The sequence below is a fragment of the Engystomops pustulosus genome, chromosome 8, assembly GCF_040894005.1.
Source record: "Engystomops pustulosus chromosome 8, aEngPut4.maternal, whole genome shotgun sequence".
Lineage (NCBI taxonomy): Eukaryota > Metazoa > Chordata > Amphibia > Anura > Leptodactylidae > Engystomops > Engystomops pustulosus.
The window spans coordinates 122,316,266-122,333,195 of record NC_092418.1 but is presented as its reverse complement, the minus strand read 5'-3'; the positions used below and the strand labels follow the sequence as shown (position 1 = coordinate 122,333,195).

At 45.2% G+C, this 16,930-nt stretch overlaps 1 protein-coding gene across 2 annotated transcripts in view; it reads right to left on the bottom strand.

The window, feature by feature from the left end:
• The window catches only part of LOC140075965 (uncharacterized), a 222,265-nt gene extending 212,902 nt beyond the window's left edge, over positions 1–9,363 (bottom strand). Inside the window, exons 1-2 of one of the 2 annotated variants that reach the window (XM_072122424.1) lie at positions 9,190–9,363; positions 2,385–2,510 (exon numbers count right to left, since the gene is read on the bottom strand). In XM_072122424.1, the coding sequence (XP_071978525.1) occupies positions 2,385–2,510; positions 9,190–9,196 (133 nt within the window). In that variant the 5' untranslated portion in view covers positions 9,197–9,363. The remainder of the gene's footprint in view (positions 1–2,384; positions 2,511–9,189) is intronic. The other variant, XM_072122422.1, reaches the window with a different exon arrangement.
• Between the last annotated feature and the right edge of the window lie 7,567 nt (positions 9,364–16,930).

The window sequence follows — 16,930 nt, the reverse complement described above, 5'->3', positions numbered from 1 at the left end:
AACACATCCAGCTCTGCTACATACACAGAGAGCTCTGTCACATGACCTCCTCTGTGAGCAGGAAGCAGCAGCCCCTCCCCTCCCAGGAATCTGTAGAGTATGTTTATGCTATGGACTCCAGGGCTTATCAGCACATGGAGAGGAAGCAGCCATTGCAGCACTGAGGTAATCTGAGGGGGATAGCAAAGAAATTGCTGGATAAAGGTAGCAAACCTTTAACAGGAAAAGTTATTTTACATCCCAAGAGCTATTGATTTGTGGAAAAAAAAAATTTACAGTTACTCTTTAAGCCGATTTCTCTCCAGTGTGACTTTTCTGATGAGAGTTGAGAGCTAATTTCCTTGAAAAACCTTTGCCACATTCTGAACATGAAAACTTATTCCTCCCTTTGTGACTTCTCTCATGTATAACAACCTGTTTTTTCTGAATAAAACCTTTGCCACATATTGAACATGAATATGGCTTCTCCCCTGTGTGAGTTCTCTGATGTTTCAAAAGATTTGCTTTCACAGTAAAGTTTTTTCCACACTCTAAACACAGATATGGCTTCTCCCCGGTGTGAATTCTCTGATGGATTTGAAGATATTTTTTTTTAGCAAAACATTTGCCACATTCTGAACATGAAAATGAACTCTCCTCCGTGTGATTGCTCCAATGCATCGCAAGATACGACTCCTTCCTAAAGCATTTTCCACATTTTAGACAAGGATACGGCTTCTCCCCTGTGTGGATTCCCTGATGGTTTACCAGAGCCGCTTTCGTAGGAAAACACTTGCCACAGTCTGAACATAAATATGGCTTCTCCCCCGTGTGAGTTCTCCAATGTATAACAAGATTAGATTTCTTTTTAAAACATTTTTCACATTCTGAACATGAAAATGGCTTCTCCTTGGTGGGAGCTTTCGGGTTTTCAGTTGCTATTTCACTTCTTTCCTGTTTTATAGTCTCAGAACCAGCGTCCAATGTAATCTGATCAGAGGATGGATAATTGTTCTGAAGGTCGGGGGGTGACCCTGTCCTCATAGTGCGCCGTGTCATTCCACAATCATCCGGAGACAGATGTTCCTCTGATTTCGGCTTTACATCATCTGGCAGGAATAACAGGGTCATTTATTATGGAGTTAAAAAAAAAATTACAATTATCATCAGATTTTATAACATTTCTATATAGAACGTTAAATTCTGTCCCATCTTTGTCTGAATTCAGCATAAAACATGCGCCGCATGAACACAGGAAAAGCTCAGAATGATGAACATCTGCTCAGTGCGGCCTCTCCCACGTGTAGTATCCGAATTACTTCATATAACACGATTCAAAGGCTGCAGGGAGCTCGTCCCGATTGTTAACATTATGTAAACACAATGTAAACGCAATGATAACACAATGTATTCAGGCCGTGCTCCGATTTCAGAGAAAAATCTCAGTCACGTTTTGCACTTTTAGACTTTAAATTTCTTTTTTTTAAAAAGAGAGACAACTTTATTCAGTGTCTGCGCCAGTTTTCTGTCTCAGTTTCCGCTGAAAAAAACGTGGAAACTGCTTGTACATGTAATTATAAAGCGTCTGCGCCAGTTTTGTGTCCGACAAGAGAGAAAAATTTCATCTAAAGGGGCTGTTACTGCTAAGGCAACATTCACACGACCGTAGGGGGACGAAAGTGTCCCTCATGGGCCGGCAATGGCCGCACAGAGCGATACGGTGCTGCACATGTGGCACTGCTCCGTACACGGGGAAAAGATAGGACACGTCCTGTGCATCGCCATGGAGAGGGGAGTGGTCACGCCTCCTCTCCATGCCGCCAGACGTATGCACCCCCCCACCTGCGCGGCTACGGCCTGGCAGACATACGTCTGTGTAAATGCGGCCTTACTCTGAGTTTGTGCCACATTTATTTATTAATCCATCATATCATAGTATCAGAGTTTATACGGGTGGAAAAAAGACACTTGTCCATCAAGTTCAACCAAGGAAATATTTAAAAAAATAATATATTAAAAACAATCCACATCCCCCGCGGTGTAGATTGTAGACGGACCGAGGCGTTTCAAGCCTTTGCTTACGGCTTTTACTCATGCTCATGGCACCACCTACATAAGTACTGGACTCCACTAACTACCAGATAGTGTCTAGATAGGTAATGTCCTGCTGAGTGGCCGTTACAGGTGCTTATTGGCTGATATCTACCGCCCATCATAATCCCCTGGCGAGTTCACCCAACGCCTCTCCAGGACGCTGGAAAGGTAAGTATGAGCAAGTATTCATCCATCTCCATTAGCTGCTTGGCCACATCCTACGCTCAGGGTCTTGGACACATTTGGGGGAAATGGAACAGAGGAGGAATCAGTTCTAGAAAGTAATGACTGATAAGTCCATCAGTTCTCACCATTCTGGGGGTCCCTGGCCCCAGCGTCATGTCCTCCTTCCCAGGCTCCCTCCTCCTCCTCTTCTTCCGCCTCTTCTTCTTCTTCCTCCTTCACCTTCACCTCATCCATGTTAGAAGATTCTGCTCCTGGGAAGTGAATTCTCCAATGATTAACAAGATGCGAGTAACATCTGTACATTTATTTTTGGGATAATTTATAGTTAAAATGTTAAAAGGGAAGTTCTCAAATTTTAACCCCTGGTGATGTTTAAACAATAAAGATCATTTTTAACCCTTTTACTTAAAAATGTTACTCAGTGTTATTGCTGTTTTAGTTCCTATCGCTCAGTGATGGTCGGTGTAAGATACCAAAATGTGTGAGCAGGGGACTCTCTGAGCCAGAGGTGCACAATATAACCACTATAATACTGCCCCCTATGTACAGGAATACAACTGCTATAATACTGCCCCCTATGTACAAGAATATAACTACTATAATACTGCCCCCTATGTACAAGAATATAACTACTATAATACTGCCCCTATGTACAGGAATATAACTACTATAATACTGCCCCCTATGTACAAGAATATAACTACTATAATACTGCCCCCTATGTACAAGAATATAACTACTATAATACTGCCCCTATGTACAAGAATATAACTACTATAATACTGCCCCCTATGTACAGGAATATAACTACTATAATACTGCCCCCTATGTACAGGAATATAACTACTATAATACTGCCTCCTATGTACAGGAATATAACTACTATAATACCGCCCCCTATGTACAAGAATATAACTACTATAATACTGCCCCCTATGTACAAGAATATAACTACTATAATACTGCCCCTATGTACAAGAATATAACTACTATAATACTGCCCCCTATGTACAGGAATATAACTACTATAATACTGCCCCCTATGTACAGGAATATAACTACTATACTACTGCCCCCTATGTACAGGAATACAACTGCTATAATACTGCCCCCTATGTACAGGAATATAACTACTATAATACTGCCCCCTATGTACAGGAATATAACTACTATACTACTGCCCCCTATGTACAGGAATACAACTGCTATAATACTGCCCCCTATGTACAGGAATACAACTGCTATAATACTGCCCCCTATGTACAGGAATACAACTACTATAATACTGCCCCTATGTACAGGAATATAACTACTATAATACTGCCCCCTATGTACAGGAATATAACTACTATAATACTGCCCCTGCGTACAGAAATATAACTACTATAATACTGCCCCCTATGTACAGGAATACAACCGCTATAATACTGCCCCCTATGTACAGGAATATAACTACTATATCACTGCCGCCTATGTACAGGAATATAACTACTATAATACTGCCCCCTATGTACAGGAATACAACCGCTATAATACTGCCCCCTATGTACAGGAATATAACTACTATATCACTGCCGCCTATGTACAAGAATATAACTACTATAATACTGCCCCCTATGTACAGGAATATAACTCCTATAATACTGCCCCTATGTACAGGAATATAACTACTATTATACTGCCCTCTATGTACAGGAATATAACTACTATAATACTGCCCCCTATGTACAAGAATATAACTACTATAATACTGCCCCCTATGTACAAGAATATAACTACTATAATACTGCCCCCTATGTACAAGAATATAACTACTATAATACTGCCCCCTATGTACAAGAATATAACTACTATAATACTGCCCCCTATGTACAAGAATATAACTACTATAATACTGCCCCCTATGTACAAGAATATAACTACTATAATACTGCCCCCTATGTACAGGAATATAACTACTATAATACTTCTCCCTATGTACAGGAATATAACTACTATAATACTGCCCCTATGTACAAGAATATAACTACTATAATACTGCCCCCTATGTACAAGAATATAACTACTATAATACTGCCCCCTATGTACAGGAATATAACTACTATAATACTTCTCCCTATGTACAGGAATATAACTACTATAATACTGCCCCTATGTACAGGAATATAACTACTATAATACTGCCCCCTATGTACAGGAATATAACTACTATAATACTGCTCCTATGTACAAGAATATAACTACTATAATACTGCCCCCTATGTACAAGAATATAACTACTATAATACTGCCCCTATGTAGAAGAATATAACTACTATAATACTGCCCCTATGTAGAAGAATATAACTACTATAATACTGCCCCTATGTACAAGAATATAACTACTATAATACTGTCCCCTATGTACAGGAATATAACTACTATAATACTGTCCCCTATGTACAGGAATATAACTACTATAATACTGTCCCCTATGTACAGGAATATAACTACTATAATACTGCCCCCTATGTACAAGAATATAACTACTATAATACTGCCCCCTATGTACAAGAATATAACTACTATAATACTGCCCCCTATGTACAAGAATATAACTACTATAATACTGCCCCCTATGTACAAGAATATAACTACTATAATACTATCCCCTATGTACAGGAATATAACTACTATAATACTGCCTCCTATGTACAGGAATATAACTACTATAATACTGCCCCTATGTACAAGAATATAACTACTATAATACTGTCCCCCATGTACAAGAATATAACTACTATAATACTGCCCCCCATGTACAAGAATATAACTACTATAATGCTGCCCCCTATGTACAGGAATATAACTACTATAATACTGTCCCCTATGTACAGGAATATATCTACTATAATACTGCCCCCTATGTACAGGAATATAACTACTATAATACTGCCCCTATGTACAAGAATATAACTACTATAATACTGCCCCCTATGTACAGGAATATAACTACTATAATACTGCCCCCTATGTACAGGAATATAACTACTATAATACTGCCCCCTATGTACACGAATATAACTACTATAATACTGCCCCCTATGTACAGGAATATAACTACTATTATACTGCCCCCTATGTACAAGAATATAACTACTATAATACTGCCCCCTATGTACAGGAATATAACTACTATAATACTGCCCCCTATGTACAGGAATATAACTACTATAGTACTGTCCCCTATGTACAAGAATATAACTACTATAATACTGCCCCCTATGTACAAGAATATAACTACTATAATACTGCTCCCTATGTACAGGAATATAACTACTATAATACTGTCCCCTATGTACAGGAATATAACTACTATAATACTGCCCTCTATGTACAAGAATATAACTACTATAATACTGCTCCCTATGTACAGGAATATAACTACTATAATACTGCCCCCTATGTACAGGAATATAACTACTATAATACTGCCCCCTATGTACAGGAATATAACTACTATAATACTGCCCCCTATGTACAGGAATATAACTACTATAATACTGCCTCCTATGTACAAGAATATAACTACTATAATACTGCCTCCTATGTACAGGAATATAACTACTATAATACTGCCCCCTATGTACAGGAATATAACTACTATAATACTGCCCCCTATGTACAAGAATATAACTACTATAATACTGCCTCCTATGTACAGGAATATAACTACTATAATACTGCCCCCTATGTACAGGAATATAACTACTATAATACTGCCTCCTATGTACAAGAATATAACTACTATAATACTGCCCCCTATGTACAGGAATATAACTACTATAATACTGCCCCCTATGTACAGGAATATAACTACTATAATACTGCCTCCTATGTACAGGAATATAACTACTATAATACTGCCCCCTATGTACAGGAATATAACTACTATAATACTTCCCCTATGTACAGGAATATAACTACTATAATACTGCCCCTATGTACAGGAATATAACTACTATAATACTGCCCCCTATGTACAGGAATATAACTACTATAATACTGCCCCCTATGTACAGGAATATAACTACTATAATACTGCCTCCTATGTACAGGAATATAACTACTATAATACTGCCCCCTATGTACAGGAATATAACTACTATAATACTTCCCCTATGTACAGGAATATAACTACTATAATACTGCCCCTATGTACAGGAATATAACTACTATAATACTGCCCCCTATGTACAAGAATATAACTACTATAATACTGCCCCCTATGTACAGGAATATAACTACTATAATACTGCCCCCTATGTACAGGAATATAACTACTATAATACTGCCCCCTATGTACAGGAATATAACTACTATAATACTGCCCCCTATGTACAGGAATATAACTACTATAATACTGCCTCCTATGTACAAGAATATAACTACTATAATGCTGCCCCCTCTGAACAAGAATATAACTACTATAATACTGCCCCCTATGTACAAGAATATAACTACTATAATACTGCCCCCTATGTACAAGAATATAACTACTATAATACTGCCCCCTATGTACAGGAATATAACTACTATAATACTGTCCCCTATGTCCAGGGATATACAGGAGTAGTAGTACTGTGCCCATATATACAGGATAGGAAAATGAAATGAAAATCATCAATTTTGAGGAAGATTTTTTTTCTTTGGCAGTTTTTTTTATTACTGATGCAAAAACAGCGATGTCTGATAGGAGTAGTAGTACTATACTGTGCCCATATATACAGGATAGGAGTAGTAGTACTGTGCTGTGCTGATATATACAGGATAGGAGTAGTAGTACTGTGCTGTGCCCATATATACAGGATAGGAGTAGTAGTACTGTGCTGTGCCCATATATACAGGATAGGAGTAGTAGTACTGTGCTGTGCCCATATATACAGGATAGGAGTAGTAGTACTGTGCTGTGCCCATATATACAGGATAGGAGTAGTAGTACTGTGCTGTGCCCATATATACAGGATAGGAGTAGTAGTACTGTGCTGTGCTCATATATACAGGATAGGAGTAGTAGTACTGTGCTGTGCCCATATATACAGGATAGGAGTAGTAGTACTATGCCCATATATACAGGATAGGAGTAGTAGTACTGTGATGTGCCCATATGTACAGGATAGGAGTAGTAGTACTGTGCTGTGTCTATATATACAGGATAGGAGTAGTAGTACTGTGCTGTGCCCATATATACAGGATAGGAGTAGTAATACTGTGCTGATATATCCAGGATAGGAGTAGTAGTACTGTGCTGTGCCCATATATACAGGATAGGAGTAGTAGTACTGTGCTGATATATCCAGGATAGGAGTAGTAGTACTGTGCTGTGCCCATATATACAGGATAGGAGTAGTAGTACTGTGCTGATATATCCAGGATAGGAGTAGTAGTACTGTGCTGTGCCCATATATACAGGATAGGAGTAGTAGTACTGTGCTGTGCTCATATATACAGGATAGGAGTAGTAGTACTGTGCTGTGCCCATATATACAGGATAGGAGTAGTAGTAGTACTGTGCTGTGCTCATATATACAGGATAGGAGTAGTAGTACTGTGCTGTGTCCATATATACAGGATAGGAGTAGTAGTACTGTGCTGTGTCCATATATACAGGATAGGAGTAGTAGTACTGTGCTGTGCCCATATATACAGGATAGGGGTAGTAGTACTGTGCTGTGCCATATATACAGGATAGGAGTAGTAGTACTGTGCCCATATATACAGGATAGGAGTAGTAGTACTGTGCCCATATATACAGGATAGGAGTAGTAGTACTGTGCTGTGCCCATAGATACAGGATAGGAGTAGTAGTACTGTGCCGATATATACAGGATAGGAGTAGTAGTACTGTGCTGTGCCCATATATACAGGATAGGAGTAGTAGTACTGTGCTGTGTCCATATATACAGGATAGGAGTAGTAGTACTGTGCTGTGCTCATATATACAGGATAGGAGTAGTAGTACTGTGCTGTGCCCATAGATACAGGATAGGAGTAGTAGTACTGTGCTGTGCTCATATATACAGGATAGGAGTAGTAGTACTGTGTTTTGCTCATATATACAGGATAGGAGTAGTAGTACTGTGCTGTGCTCATATATACAGGATAGGAGTAGTAGTACTGTGCTCATATATACAGGATAGGAGTAGTAGTACTGTGCTGTGCTCATATATACAGGATAGGAGTAGTAGTACTGTGCTGTGCCCATATATACAGGATAGGAGGAGTAGTACTGTGTTGTGCCCATAGATACAGGATAGGAGTAGTAGTACTGTGCTGTGTCCATATATACAGGATAGGAGTAGTAGTACTGTGCTGTGCTCATATATACAGGATAGGAGTAGTAGTACTGTGCCCATATATACAGGATAGGAGTAGTAGTACTGTACTGTGTCCATATATACAGGATAGGAGTAGTAGTACTGTGCTGTGTACATATATACAGGATAGGAGTAGTAGTACTGTGCTGTGTCCATATATACAGGATAGGAGGAGTAGTACTGTGCTGTGCCCATATATACAGGATAGGAGTAGTAGTACTGTGCTGTGTCTATATATACAGGATAGGAGTATTAGTACTGTGCCCATATATACAGGATAGGAGTAGTAGTAATGTGCTGTGTCCATATATACAGGATAGGAGTAGTAGTACTGTGCTGTGCCCATATATACAGGATAGGAGTAGTAGTACTGTTTTTTTCTCCTCTCTTGCTGGACCTGACCTGCGTTTCTAAACACTCAAATGCAGCGTATGAACACAGCCTGAGATTCTACACCGCACACACATTCACAGTATACAGATACAATGTAACACACGTACATTACAGGCAGTGATCACACATATAACACTGCACATGCGCTGATCACACCCCGCCCCTCCCCCTACACAATTACCTTCCATGTGTCCCGGATGGATCTTCCCAGTGCACGGAGGCTCCGGAGGAATCACCGGGATCAGTAACCCCTGCAGTGCCGCAGCTTCCCCTGCACTTCTCCTACAGACTCATCACACTACAGGGAGAGGCAGAAGTGATCTACAGGAGGAGGAGAGGAGGCGGGGCAGGGTAGGAGAGGAGGCGGTGCAGGGGGAGGGGAGGAGAGGAGGCGGGGCAGGGGAGGAGGGGAGGCGGGGCAGGGGAGGAGAGGAGGCGGTGCAGGGGGAGGGGAGGAGAGGAGGCGGGGCAAGGTAGGAGAGGAGAGGAGGCGGTGCAGGGGGAGGGGAGGAGAGGAGGCGGGGCAGGGGAGGAGGGGAGGCGGGGCAGGGGAGGAGAGGAGGCGGTGCAGGGGGAGGGGAGGAGAGGAGGCGGGAGCAGCACAGTAAGAGAGAATAATGGGATAAATCTCTGACTGTCACATTGTAAATACCAGCAGCAAAATGCAGATTATTGTGATAGAAATCAGAGACACAAGACATTCCGGGATTGGAGAATTATAAGGATCTGATTCCCGGTCTTATTTTCAGGGAACCCAGGATCTCTATAGGATGAATATGGGATTTATAGCTGATAGTGACAGGAGGGTAATGTATGGAGGGGATCCTGCGGAGACGTGTGCTACCGCCCGCCGGATCCCCGCCGGATCCCCACAGCCCGCCGGATCCCCACCGCCGCCGGATTCCTACCGCCTGCCGGATCCCCACAGCCCGCCGGATCCCCACCGCCTGCCGGATCCCTACTGCTATAGAAAGGGATTGGGTGGAAAATAAGTTACCTCTATTCACTTGTCACCAGCTGATTTGCATATGTCAGCAGCTGATTTGCATATGTCACCAGCTGATTTGCATGTGCCTCTAAGGCTAAATTCACACTGCTGTTCCCTACCTCTGTTAAAAAGGTCTTTACTTACATTAAAAATCTCTTAACCCTTTCCAGGTGATCGAGCCGATTTATCCACATAATATGGACTTGTGATTACATCGCCAGTTTCTCCACTGTCTGATATCCTGAATAAACCGGCCCCCGGCCTATAGGGAATTAACCGGGAGGGACTGGTCCCAGGATGAAGCTATTATTCTGCAGGAAGTCCTGTATGTGGCTCGTGAGGCCATTGCTCTGCGCTGGACGGCGATCGCTCTCCTGTCTCCCAGAGGAAGAAACTGGACTCTACCTTACGAGAATAAAGTCTACAAACACCGCAGCTGCCAGGACAAGCCCCGGAGAGTGAGGGGCTCCTGGAGCCCTTCCCCAGATACCCTCTATAATGTCTCTTACTCCTAATCTTTGCTGTAACCTGATTATTATATCTTGATACAATATAACAGAGGCGGCTGCACATGGCGGCTGACAGGAGGGATATCTGAAACCGCAGGTGTAAGAAGGTACCGCGCCGTGTAGCCGAGCCCTAGGTAATACTTTTTCTTCAACCATATTGCTCTCCTGACTCCACTCGACCAAAATAACAAAAATAACGGCAGGTGCTTCAATCCAACAACTTCAAGCTACAGCATTGAGGCTTATTTACTAAGGGTCGCAGACGCATTTTCGTTTGACTGTACATGATCGAATTTTGGCGCAGCTGCACTGGCTTACATGCGACGGAAATTGGGGGGGGGCGCATTATACACAGACAATGCACTTACATGGCCAGGAAGAAGGTGAACTCCGGGGACCTGAGCGGGGAAGCGACACATGCAGGATATCGGGGGCACGATCTTAGTGACTCCCTGCACAGCACATTATACACAGACAATGCACTTACATGCACCAGGAAGAAGAAGGTGAACTCCGGGGACCTGAGCGGGGAAGCGACACATGCAGGATATCGGGTGCAGGATCTCAGTGACTCCCCGCACAGCGCATTATACACGGAAAATGCACTTACATGCACCAGGAAGAAGAAGGTGAACTCCGGGGACCTGAGCGGGGAAGCGGCACATGCAGGATATCAGGCGCACAATCTTAGTGACTCCCTGCACAGCGCATTATACACGGACAATGCACTTACATGCACCAGGAAGAAGAAGGTGAACTCCGGGGACCTGAGCGGGGAAGCAACACATGCAGGATATCAGGAGCAGGATCTTAGTGACTCCCCGCACAGCGCATTATACACGGACGATGCACTTACATGCACCAGGAAGAAGAAGGTGAACTCCAGGGACCTGAGCAGGGAAGCAACACATGCAGGATATTGGGCGCAGGATCTTAGTGACTTCTTGCACAGTGCATTATACACGGACAATGCACTTACATGCACCAGGAAGAAGAAGGCGAACTCCAGGGACCTGAGCGGGGAAGCGACACATGCAGGATATCGGGCGCAGGATCTTAGTGTCTCCCCGCACAGCGCATTATACACGGACAATGCACTTACATGCACCAGGAAGGAGAAGGTGAACTCCGGGGACCTGAGCGGGGAAGCGACACATGCAGGATATTGGGGCGCAGGATCTTATTGACTCCCCGCACAGCGCATTATACATGGACAATGCACTTACATGTACCAGGAAGAAGAAGGTGAACTCTGGGGACCTGAGCGGGGAAGCGGCACATGCAGGATATCAGGCGCACAATCTTAGTGACTCCCTGCACAGCACATTATACACGGACAATGCACTTACATGCACCAGGAAGGAGAAGGTGAACTCTGGGGACCTGAGCGGGGAAGCGGCACATGCAGGATATCAGGCGCACAATCTTAGTGACTCCCTGCACAGCACATTATACACAGACAATGCACTTACATGCACCGGGAAGAAGAAGGTGAACTCTGGGACCTGAGCGGGGAAGCGACAGATGCAGGATATCGGGGGCAGGATCTTAGTGACTCCCCGCACAGCGCATTATACACGGACAATGCACTTACATGCACCAGGAAGAAGAAGGTGAACTCCGGGGACCTGAGCAGGGAAGCAACACATGCAGGATATCAGGCGCACGATCTTAGTGACTCCCTGCACAGCGCATTATACACGGACAATGCACTTACATGCACCAGGAAGAAGAAGGTGAACTCCGGGGACCTGAGCGGGGAAGCAACACATGCAGGATATCAGGAGCAGGATCTTAGTGACTCCCCGCACAGCGCATTATACACGGACGATGCACTTACATGCACCAGGAAGAAGAAGGTGAACTCCAGGGACCTGAACAGGGAAGCAACACATGCAGGATATTGGGCGCAGGATCTTAGTGACTTCTTGCACAGTGCATTATACACGGACAATGCACTTACATGCACCAGGAAGAAGAAGGCGAACTCCAGGGACCTGAGCGGGGAAGCGACACATGCAGGATATCGGGCGCAGGATCTTAGTGTCTCCCCGCACAGCGCATTATACACGGACAATGCACTTACATGTACCAGGAAGAAGAAGGTGAACTCTGGGGACCTGAGCGGGGAAGCAACACATGCAGGATATCGGGCGCAAGATCATAGTGACTCCCTGCACAGCACATTATACACGGACAATGCACTTACATGCACCAGGAAGGAGAAGGTGAACTCCGGGGACCTGAGCGGGGAAGCGACACATGCAGGATATTGGGGCGCAGGATCTTATTGACTCCCCGCACAGCGCATTATACATGGACAATGCACTTACATGTACCAGGAAGAAGAAGGTGAACTCTGGGGACCTGAGCGGGGAAGCGGCACATGCAGGATATCAGGCGCACAATCTTAGTGACTCCCTGCACAGCACATTATACACGGACAATGCACTTACATGCACCAGGAAGGAGAAGGTGAACTCCGGGGACCTGAGCGGGGAAGCGACACATGCAGGATATTGGGGCGCAGGATCTTATTGACTCCCCGCACAGCGCATTATACATGGACAATGCACTTACATGCACAAGGAAGACGGTGAACTCCAGGGACCTGAGCGGGGAAGCGACACATGCAGGATATTGGGGCGCAGGATCTTATTGACTCCCCGCACAGCGCATTATACATGGACAATGCACTTACATGCACAAGGAAGACGGTGAACTCCAGGGACCTGAGCGGGGAAGTGACACATGCAGGATATTGGGTGCAGGATCTTAGTGACTCCCTGCACAGCGCATTATACACGGACAATGCACTTACATGCACCAGGAAGAAGAAGGAGAACTCGGGGGACCTGAGCGGGGAAGCAACACATGCAGGATATCAGGAGCAGGATCTTAGTGACTCCCCGCACAGCGCATTATACACGGACGATGCACTTACATGCACCAGGAAGAAGAAGGTGAACTCCAGGGACCTGAGCAGGGAAGCAACACATGCAGGATATTGGGCGCAGGATCTTAGTGACTCCCTGCACAGCGCATTATACACGGACAATGCACTTACATGCACCAGGAAGAAGAAGGTGAACTCCGGGGACCTGAGCGGGGAAGAGACACATGCAGGATATCGGGTGCAGGATCTCAGTGACTCCCCGCACAGCGCATTATACACGGACAATGCACTTACATGCACCAGGAAGAAGAAGGTGAACTCCGGGGACCTGAGCGGGGAAGCGACACATGCAGGATATCGGATGCAGGATCTTAGTGACTCCCCGCACAGCGCATTATACACGGACAATGCACTTACATGCACCAGGACGAAGAAGGTGAACTCCAGGGACCTGAGCGGGGAAGTGACACATGCAGGATATCAGGCACACAATCTTAGTGACTCCCTGCACAGCACATTATACATGGACAATGCACTTACATGCACCAGGAAGAAGGTGAACTCCAGGGACCTGAGCGGGGAAGCGACACATGCAGGATATCTGGCGCATGATCTTAGTGACTCCCAGCACAGCGCATTATACACGGACAATGCACTTACATGCACCAGGAAGGAGAAGGTGAACTCCAGGGACCTGAGCGGGGAAGCGACACATGCAGGATATCGGGGGTACAATCTTAGTGACTCTCCGCACAGCGCATTATACAGGGACAATGCACTTACATGCACCAGGAAGGAGAAGGTGAACTCCGGGGACCTGAGCGGGGAAGCGACACATGCAGGATATCGGGACGCAGGATCTTATTGACTCCCCGCACAGCGCATTATACATGGACAATGCACTTACATGCACCAGGAAGAAGGTGAACTCCGGGGACCTGAGCGGGAAAGCGACACATCAGGATATCGGGGCGCAGGATCTTATTGACTCCCTGCACAGCGCATTATACATGGACAATGCACTTACATGCACAAGGAAGAAGAAGGTGAACTCCAGGGACCTGAGCGGGGAAGCGACACATCAGGATATCGGGGCGCAGGATCTTATTGACTCCCTGCACAGCGCATTATACATGGACAATGCACTTACATGCACAAGGAAGAAGGTGAACTCCAGGGACCTGAGCGGGGAAGCGACACATGCAGGATATTGGGTGCAGGATCTTAGTGACTCCCTGCACAGCGCATTATACACGGACAATGCACTTACATGCACCAGGAAGAAGAAGGTGAACTCCTCGGCTGGGTAAGTAAATGTGCCCCATTGAGTCTTATTCTGGGTCCAACACATGGCAACTCTATAGAATTCTATAGGGGGAGATTTATTAGGGTCTGGAAGTCCTGAAGTAGTCGCGATTACTTGTGCACGTTGAGTAAATTAGATTATTTCCCCCCCTTTATGCCTCCCCCCCCCCCCCCCCCGCGCGAAGTGGGCGCGGCTGTGCACTCGCTATAACCTGCGAACATTCAGGACTAAACATTTGCCGGTTATACGATACCATATTATATAATACTTTATTGACCCCCTGGGTTGGGGGGGTCGCTGTCGACGAGAGGGGGACAAGAATAGTGAGCGTGCATGGGGGCTAGTGTGGGACGATACCCCTAGTGTGGGGGGCTACCCCTAGTGTGGGGGAATGATACCCCTAGTGTGGGGGGATGATACCCCTAGTGTGGGAGGATACCCTTAGTGTGGGGTGCTACTCCAAGTGTGGGAGGATACCCTTAGTGTGGGAGGATACCCGTAGTGTGGGGGGCTACCCCTAGTGTGGGGGGAGGATACCCGTAGTGTGGGGGGGCTACCCACACTTTTTGTCCTAGTGGCCAAGTCCGTTGTACAGTTCAATTCCTGTGGGGACAGATAAGTTATGGATTCTAGGCCGCAGCAAGGTACCTGCCGCATACAATGGGAGGTCGGAGACTCCTGATGTTTCCGGCGCAGGGACAAGGCGTTTGTCATACACGGATGATAAATTCCACCCTGAGTTAGGCTGGGTCACACCTTGGTTTTGTGCATTCATTGTAAGGATATGTTAGGAGGATTCCGACGGGTCGTTATAACGTATGGCATACACCTATCCCGCTCCACTCCCCCCTGCTGCCGATGAACGGGGTGTCCCCCAGTGATGTCAATGACCTAATATGGACAGTGACATCACTGGGTTCTCCCTCCTGCCTCTGCAGGGCCGTGGGGTGAGATGCAATACGCGGCTTATGCCTCTGCTGGGCGCATACATCGCGCAGGCGGAGGCTGCAGGACGGAAAGACATTGCTTGCTGTGCATTTCTGATGTACCGGAGGAATAGTGGCCGCCATTTGTCAGTGTATACTCTGAGCCTATACTGAAGTATATACAAGAGATGGGATTCATTTGATGTTTTGAGATTGTAAAAATCCTCTACATTTTTAAAGCATTTTTTATTAGTAAATACATTTACAGATAATGCAATAATGCATTCGCACATAATACAGATAATGGGGCAAATTTACTTACCCGGCCCATTCGCGATCCAGCAGCGCGTTCTCTGCGGTGGATTCGGGTCCGGCCGGGATTTAAGAAGGTAGTTCCTCCGCCGTCCACCAGGTGGCGCTGCTGCGCTGAAAGTCATCTCATCGCGCCAGAATGCACCACCTCGGACCAGGTGAAGGTAAGCGCTCCCCAAGCGACACTTTTTCGGTTTTTAAATGCGGCGGTTTTTCCGAATCCGTCGCGTTTTCGCTCGGCCACGCCCCCGATTTCTGTCGCGCGCATGCCGGCGCCGATGCGCCACAAGCCGATCGCGTGCGCCACAATCCCGGGGCAATTCAGGTACAATCGGCGCAAATCGGAAATATTCGGGTAACACGTCGGGAAAACGCGAATCGGGCCCTTAGTAAATGACCCCCAATGACTTCAGTAACAATTACAACCGACCACGGATCTAGTAAAATGTTTGTTACTCTAAACATCAAAGGACATTAACCACCAGGATGAAGGATTGTAAACCAAGCACTTATATACTGGTGTGTGCCCCCTCTAGCAGGATCTGCTCTTCTTACGCTTATTATGCCCTTGTTTTTAAGAAAAAAAAGTCTTTAAAATTATGCAAATAGGCCTGAGGGGCTCCAGGCTCCCTTAAAAGCTGTAGAACCCAGAGCCCCTAAGGCTCATTTGCAAAATTTTAAATTATTTAAGTCCATCAGTTCTCACCATTCTGGGGGTCCCTGGCCCCAGCGTCATGTCCTCCTTCCCAGGCTCCCTCCTCCTCCTCCTCTTCCTCCTCTTCTTCCTCCACCTTGGGGATCACCTTCTCCTCAGTGTCACTTCCATCCATGTTAGAAGATTCTGCTCCTGGGAAGTGAATTCTCCAATGATTAACAAGATGCGATTTCTCAGAGTAACATCTGTAACACATTGAATTTCTTTTTGGGATAATTTATAGTTAATTATGCTAATGAACCTGAAGGGCTGCTGGGAATGTTACCAAAG